Below are 8,827 nucleotides of genomic sequence, written 5' to 3' on the forward strand. Positions count from 1 at the left end.
AGGAGGAGGAGGAGGAGGAGGAGGCGTGGCTAAATGGTGGGAGGGAGGACATTGTGAAGAAAGAGGGGAGGAGGGGGCTTGAGACAAGACGAGATTAAAGAGAGAACGAATGTAAGAGAGAGAAATATGAGTGTGAGAGAAAGAGACGAAGAGGGTGAAGGGGAAAAGGAATGTGCGCGTGTGCAAGGCAGAGATAGATAGAGGGAGGGAGTGAGAGAGATTTACAGAGTGGGGTGAGAAATAGACAGAAAGGGAGAGATAGAAGGAGTGAGAAAGCTATACAGAGGGGTGAGAGATATATAGAGGGAGTGAGAGATAGAGGGAGTGAGAGATAGAGAGGAGGTGTTAAAATAGAAGACAAAGAAAGAGATAAACGAAGGAAAGGGAGATTGAATGGTGGTGATGGTGAAGGGGAAATAAGGGCTGGAAAGAGAAAGAAACGGGACAAAGGAACGAAGAAAGGGTTAGAAAGTGTGTGTGTGAGAGAGAGAGAGAGAGAGAGAGAGAGAGAGGGATACAGAAATGAGAGAGAGATAACGATAGAGAGGAAGAAAATGAAAGGAAGAAAGAAGGAAATATTTAGATCCATTTCTTTCTATCCCCTCGTCCCTTATCTATCAATCTATCTACCTATCTATCTACCTACCTATATCTATCTATCTATCTATATTTAAGATATATAGCGGTCAATTGGCAGAGTCGTTAGAGGATCGGATAAATAACGTTTATTGTCGAGGTTCTCCGCGATCTAATTTCGAATCCCATAAGGTCAATCAATATATAAGGTATCGACCTAGGGTTGACTCAGTTGTCTCTCCTCTCACTCGCTCAAACTGTTCCATCTTGGATGTTCAACTGGATTAAGAGAGAGAGAGACGAGGTACCTAAAACAATGAGACCCTGTCAGTGGATAAGCCCATCACACACACACACACATATATATATATATATATATATATATATGCAGGCTTATAGGCGCAGAAGTGGCTGTGTGGTAAGTTGCTTACTTACCAACGGTATGGTCCCGGGTTCAGTCCCACTGCAATAAGGATATTGTCGTTATTGTTTGGGCCCAGGTCAGTCCTAATCCAGTAAATTTACGAGCAAAGGCATTCCAGCACTGGCTACCACGTCAACTTTGCCTTTCAGAGTCGATAATATAGGTACCAGTTGATTACTGAGGGTCCATGTACTTATTTCCACATCCGAAATTGCTGGCCTTGCGCCAAAATTGGAAACCATTATTATTACAATTATTATTATTGAAGACGGTCGAGCTGGCAGAATAGTTAGCGTGCCGGGCGAAATGCTTAGCGGTATTTCGCCCGTCGCTATGTTCTGAGTTCAAATTCCGCTCAGGTCGACTTTGCATTTCATTCTTTCTAGGTCAATAAATTAAGTACCAGTGAAACTGTTACAAAGTGTTTGTCTCCTTGGCATGGCCAGAATAATCAGGAAAGTATTAGAGAGCTGAAAAGAACGGATAGCATGGTACCGTAGGCTGCAGGTAGTAAAACCGCCAACACATGCAAAACTAGAAGCTCCATTAAAAAAAAAAAAATTAAAATAATAATCCTTTCCACTGGAAGCACAAGGCCTGAAATTTTGTGTGGAAGAGGCTAATCGATTTATATCGACCCCACTGCTCAACTGGTACTCATTTTATCGACTTCGGCGGAATTTGAACTCGGAATATAAAGACGAATATAATGTCACTATGGCCTTTTGTGCGCCGTATTTTTCACTTCCTCTAAGTTTTTTTTCTCCACTTCCCCTGCATAGCTGATACACTCCGGGGAAAGGCATGGACATCACGGCCTCCTATTTTACTCTTCCTATACACACACACACTTCATATGCTGCTAACGATTGTGCCAGCTCGCTGCCTTCAAGACAACAAGCGTTTTCCATTAAAAAGAGCAATTACATTAAAACCGATGAGAGAGAAGAGAAAATCTCTTGGTCATTCAGTGAAGAAACGTCTGAGGGAGATAACTCTAACTTCACTGTTGCATATATTTCGAAATTTGATTCAAATCATTAACGACGAAGTTTATTTTGTGGTCTAACTGTTTTATTGAATCATGACGCTAACAGCAATGATAATAAAGTTGTTTAAGACGAATGGTAGGAGTGGTATGACGAGTGGTTGACTGGTATAGGGCAACGTTCGCAGAGAATTGCTCAAATTTATGGTGCGACCTCTTGACAACAGCTGACGAACGAAATTGTGTCGGGGTTGGATCGATTGGTAATTATTGTTGTATTATTGTTAGAAAGTAGAGTCTTTTACTCCGAGTGTGAGTGTGTGTATGAGAGAGAGAGAGAGAGAGAGATAGAGTGTGGGGTGAGAGAGAAAGGAAGATTTGTGTGAGAGAAAGAGAAACGTGTACTGTGTGTGCGTTAGAGGGAGACAAGATTGTGTGTATGATGGAGTGAGAGAGAGAGGGGGGAGAGAGAGAGGGGAGAGAGAGAGAGAAAGAGAGAGAGAGAAAGATGTGCGTTCGTTAACGTGCTTAATCGATAAGTTAAGAAGCACAATTTGAATAACTCTTCGTTAGATGGTTACACCGAGTCTATACACTTTGAGGTGTGCGTGTGTGTAACAGTTTGTGTCGTGGTTGCCGGGTGAGGCCCACAATTCGAGTGAACCATCGCCAGACGAAATTTAGTCTTTATTTCTCTCCTTACATTCTAAGTTCAAAATGTTAGCTCTTCTTCGTTTCCAGAATTCCATCGAAGTAAAAGTATTTACCTGGAAAGCTAAAAATAGTGAATGTGTTTTTCCCTCACGAAATGAAAGTATTTTAAAACGGAACTCAAACAGTAAACAGAAGAGCAACAACCAGCAAGATAATGTTGTTTTTAAATGTGACATTATTAGTGTTGAAGTTGGATTCATTAAAATATATCGCTTATATTTCTAAAACTAGCAGCCATGCTTTGCTGCTCTCGTTAACATGAATAGCAAAGCATGGCTGCTATTTCTAGCAAATCGAGCGAGTACGTAGTAACTTCCTCGTTATTTAGTCCCATGTTATTACCAATCAAGCAGAACTAAGAAAGAAGGAAAGAAAGAAACAAACAAAAACAAAGCTAGAAAGAAAAACAAATAAAGACAGAAAGAAAGAAAGAAAAAGAAAGAGAGCTTGTTTCTTCACACGTTTAGCCATTGAAAGTATAGGAAGAGGAAGTGGCGGTCATACATCACCGGTTCTGGTTTTAAGTTTCCAAATAATATCTTGCTTACTTCCATTGTTTCCTGAAACTGTAGGTGTATCCACCAATTACAGAACCGATTAGTACCAAATTGTAATTAATGCTTACCTGAAATAAATAAAAAGAAAAACATTAATGGGATGATATTCAGGTGTAGGAGTGGGAGGGTGAGAGGGGTATTGATAAGAAATGGAAAACAGATCTGGGAATTGATATTGATTTCAAAAGGAAATGAAAGGTAAAATTTATCTGGATGAGAAAAGAAGTTGGAACTGAGAGGGACGAAACTAAATACCAAAATGCACTTGGCTCAGCACTGAAGTTGGTGCCATGCAAAGACTGTCAGTGCCACATAAAGCGCACTGGTGATGGTGCGATGTAAAGGGCACTGGCATGGAACACAAGATATACACACGCATACTGCTATTTTCAATTTTTGCTTTAGTTATGAGCGATAGTGGTGTCCATGAGACCCAGAGGTTTCAGGTAATGCTGAGTAAGTGCTGTGGATAGAGCATAGTTAAGCTCCAGGTTCGGTGATTATGTGAATAAGGGGTCCAACGTAGGTCATGTATCAGTGTGTGAATATAAGGATTTCGTAATGAAATAAAAAACCAAGGCTGTGTATAATATAGAACATTTATAAATAGAAGGTCTTACAGTTGTTTCCAGGATACCTCTCATACCGTCTCTTCATCGGAGACGGTATGAGAGGATGGTTAACCATTCTCTCACACATAAAAATCACATCCAGTACACCCTAAAGCAGTTGGCATTAGGGATGGCATCCAGCTGCAGAAACCAAACCAAAACAGACAACGAAACCTGGTATGGCTCTGGTCAAGCCATCCAACTCATGCCAGCATAAAAAACAGATGATGATGATGATGATGTCTACCATTTTCACCATTTCTGACTCTTCGACCACAAAAATAACGGAGAACCTACTTTCAAGAATGTAACACCTTTTGATTTACAATGTGTGGGTGTAATAACCGTTCTTAGTATTGTTGGCAGCAGCTAATAACCAATTATAGCTTAGTTTGATGGAATAAATCTTTGGTGAAACTGGATTCTTGAGAGGAGAGTGGAAGTTTATTTCAGTTGCACACACACACACACACACACACACATACACACACACACACACACACACACATTCAGAAACATTTTAAAATACAGATATTCACGCACACATGAAAGCACAAACACACATGCAAGCACATGCACACATGCACAAGCAGACACATGCAAGCACACACACACAAGCACACATGCAAGTACACATATACACACACATGCACAAGCATACACACACACACACACACACACACACACACACGTGTTCATACTAAATTAATACACATCCATCTTTGTGTACTTAAGTAATACAGCACAAAAAGGAGATTATTTTGACAGGAGAGAGAGAAAAAGAGAGAGAATGAAAGTAGGAGAAACAGAGAGAGAGAGAGAGAGAGAGAGAGAGATGGAAAGGGAAAAGAAAGGAGAGAAGGGATGTAAAAGTGAACATTTACAATTGATTACATTTCCTAATTAGCCTTAATTGGAATGGGGAGAATAGATAATTAGCCCTGTTGGGGTGGGGGAAATAATTAGTCCTAAATAGGGATAAAGAGACTACTTAGGTGAGAACAGAAAGGAAACGGGGGTTTTTTAGATTTTATTTTTTAAAGTTAATAACAAAGGAAGAAAGAATATTAGATGTATCTCTCTCTCTCTCTCTCTCTCTCTCTCTCTCTCTCTCTCTCTCTCTCATACATATATGTGTGTGTATGCACACTCACACATCAACATTTCACATTCATGTTGGCATTGAACATAAGATGTATATACACACACTGCTATTTTCAATTTTTCTTTATAATGTGTGTGTGTGTGTGTATATATATATATATATATATATATACAATGTCTGTGTGTATATAGAAATATATATATATATATACACAACATATTACCCGGACATACACACACATATATATACGCACAACATATTACCCGTACATACATACATGTATACACACACACACACACATATATATACACACACACACTGCTTTTTTCAATCTCATCAATCTTATTTTACAGTAAAATCATATATGTGTGTGTATGTGTATAAAATAAACGTATGTGTGTATATACTGTGTGTGTGAGAGAGCATGGATTTCTTTGGGGTTTTTCTATAGTATATATATATATATATATATATATATATATATATATATATATATATATATATATATACACACTGCTATTTTTCAATCTTATCAATATTCCTCTTACTTTTACTCTTATATATGAAAGATAACAAAAATGCAAGTTCTTCCCCCCTCCACTCCACGTCCCCCTCCACCCACTGACCCTATTTAAAGAGATAAGTGGCTCAAATGTGTGTGTGTGAGGGGTGGGGTGGGGGAGAGATGCAGGGAAGCTTTCAGGAGAAAGTCTCACTCATGAAAAGGCATTGAAAGGTATAAGTGTGTGCATGTGTGTGTAAGTGTATGTGTGTGTGTGTGTGTAAGTGCGTGTGTGCATGTGTAAGTGTGTGTGTGCATGAGTGTGTACAGTAGTTTATGCATGTGTGTATGCATGAGTGTGTGCATGCGTGTGCATAGCTACAAAAGAGTGTGTATGCACAAAAGAATACGTGTGTGCATAAGAGTGCATGCGTATGTGTACTTGTATGTGTGCATGCGTGTATTCGTGAGTGTGTATGTGTGCATGTGTATATATGCATGTGGATAAGAGTGTGTATGTGAGATTGGGTTCCTTTAAGATCTTTCTAGAAGCCAAACGGTCTTTTTCCATTATTTCTCCAGATAAAACACTTTAAATTCACTTTTCACTGTGGAGAAGGAGGAGGGGGAGGGGGAGATATTGGTCCTGATGCTAGTGATGGTGGTGGTGGTGGTGGTGGTGGTGGTGTTGCGGTGGTGATAGTTAAATTTTGTAATTTATGGCTGTGCAAATGACAGGGTTATGGCTGTGGAAGTTAAACCAGTTCACTTGGCAACCTTGGGTTAAGTTCAGTCCCGGTGCAAAACACCTGGGGCAACTGTCTTCTAGCTCCAGGTCAAGGATTGAAGGCCTTGTGAATAAAATTTGGTAGAGCGGAAACTCAAAGAAGCCTGTCGCACGCCACGCATGTGTATGTGTATGCGTGCGTCTGTGCATCCGCTCGTGTATGCGTGCATGTGGGTGTCTGTTGGTTTATAGGAATAGAATATGAAATTGGGTTTGGATTATGTATGACAGGAGGGAAGCGATAACTGGATATCATCATCATTTAATAGCTTGATATATGGATATCATCATCATTAGATATCTATGTTCCATGTTGGCATACGTAGGATATCATAGAATGGTAAGGGAATTTTTTAGTGTAAAAAGATACAAGACCTCACTGCATGTGTGTACTTATGGTACACACACACACACACACACACACACACACACACACACACAGGCACCCCATCAATTATGAGTGTTCCAGTTGATCTGATTAGTGGTGGAGGGACCTCATTTTTCTTTTGTTTGGGTGTTTTTGAAAGTGGAAGTAGGGAAATAGGGCGTGGGACAAATATGTTTGAGAAGCACTGGTTTAATGTGATCGGAGCAGCAAAACCCTTCGTCTAAACAACAACAACCCTTTAGCTCGAGATAATCACTAACCTTTAACCTGGCCCCTCACCCTAGGGGGAACTTATGTGTTTATAGAAAGAGAAAAGATCAGTTGATATCGGGAGATATGAAGATGTATCGTGGATGTGTATCAAATGAGAAATGAGAGAAAGACTCGGGGGTTTCTTAAATACCAAACACCAGCCTTAAGGACACCAAAGTTCAGAAATAGAGGGAGTAACTGGTGAGGGCGGTGGTAGTGATGGCAGTGGTGTTGGTGGTGGTGATAGTGGTGATGGTAGTGGTGGTGATAGTAATGGTGATGCTAGTGGTGGTGATAGTAATGGTGATGCTAGTGGTGGTGGTGGTGGTGGTGGTGGTAGTGGTGATGATAATGATGGGGGGAGTAGTAGTGGAGATTGAGATGGTGGTGATGGTGGTGGTAATGGTTTTTAGCAACAGTGATAGCTGTGGTGGTACTCAATGTGGTGGTCGTGGTAAAATTGCCGACAGTGATGGCTTTTATTTAACCCCAGGCCAAGCTGATCCAGCAAACCTACGATCAAAGTGCATTTCAGTCCTGGCCACTCCAGTCCCAATTTCTGTTTCTTTCTTTTCTTTTTCAGGCATGGTGTATCTTGGACTATTTTATCCAATGTATCCATATTTCTTTATGACAATAAGGTGTGATTTGAGAGAAATTTGGCTGACATTTCTGACAGGTCAGACAGGTTAAGGGTTCCTGTTATAAGAGTGGCCCCTTATACAGAAGAAGCCTGTGTAAATAAATGGATAGGTAAAAGTACGGTAGACATACTGGTTTGATGTTACTAATGGGGGAACACGGGAGGGGGCACTGAGACAGGGAGCCGAGACAGGGGTGGTGGAGAAGAGACAGGGAGCCGAGACAAGCGAGAAAGATGACTGGAGACAGATTTCCAAAAGACAAACACAGTCAGAGACTTTTACAAGTAGATGTTAGTTATCTACTTGTGGTACCTCCCATCCTTGTACTGGTACCTTGTGTAAATACAATGTATATAGGTGTAAATATATACACACATACAAACGTGTGTGTGTTTTCCACTTTATACATACACAGCAGATATACACTACACACACACACACACACACACACACACACATATATTACAACATGCATTTCTCATATACAAATCTATAAATATATTGTTGCACACACACACACACACACAAAGGCATGGCTGTGTGGTAAGAAACTTGCTTCCCAACCACATGGTTCCGGGTTCAGTCCCACTGCGTGGAACAGTGCAATAGCCTTATAGTAGAAGACACTTGCCCAAGGTTCCACGCAGTGGGACTGAACCCGGAACCATGAGGTTGGGAAGCAAGTTTCTTACCATACAACCATGCCTGCCTATTTTAAGAAAATATATATGTATATGCATACATACACACAAAAGACAAAGAGAAAGAATTGGGAGAGAAAGAGCGGTGGCGGGGGTCCTGACACACACACACACATTCTTGTATGTATAAATATGCCTAAATAACCAGTAGGCAAGAGATAACTCGAAAGAAATATAATGTTTCTTTTTTTCTCTTTCTTAAAATAACAATAAGGATTCCATTGATAACCCTTTACTTATTGACCTAAGGCCCCTACCCCTAACTGCAACTTCCTCAACTCCACTCACCTTTGTACCCTAACCCACTCCGCTCTCTACATTTGACTGTCTCTGACCCCGTTCCCTTAAATGTAACAACCTTTTATACGGAGAGAGACAACAGTCTTCCCCTCTACCCAGGTACTGGAGACATCTTCTATTGACAGATCAATGCCATCCTGGCAGCTACACCATACTCTCCCGTCCCCCGCCACCCGTTCTATACCTTGCTACAGGAAGAGAAGACTCGAGAAGCTACTTACAAAGAAACCAAGGACAACACACCCTATATTAACATCAAACTATACATGAGTGTTTAT

At 40.6% G+C, this 8,827-nt stretch overlaps 1 protein-coding gene across 5 annotated transcripts in view; it reads right to left on the reverse strand.

The window, feature by feature from the left end:
• The window catches only part of LOC106871852 (TNF receptor-associated factor 4), a 59,329-nt gene that overhangs the window by 25,734 nt on the left and 24,768 nt on the right, over positions 1 to 8,827 (reverse strand). The window contains exon 2 of one of the 5 annotated variants that reach the window (XM_052977017.1): positions 3,251 to 3,327. The exons of the other annotated variants lie outside the window; for them this stretch is intronic. Within the exon in view, the coding sequence (XP_052832977.1) occupies positions 3,251 to 3,327 (77 nt within the window). The remainder of the gene's footprint in view (positions 1 to 3,250; positions 3,328 to 8,827) is intronic. 5 annotated transcript variants of the gene reach the window in all.

The sequence above is a fragment of the Octopus bimaculoides genome, chromosome 26 (assembly GCF_001194135.2).
Source record: "Octopus bimaculoides isolate UCB-OBI-ISO-001 chromosome 26, ASM119413v2, whole genome shotgun sequence".
Lineage (NCBI taxonomy): Eukaryota > Metazoa > Mollusca > Cephalopoda > Octopoda > Octopodidae > Octopus > Octopus bimaculoides.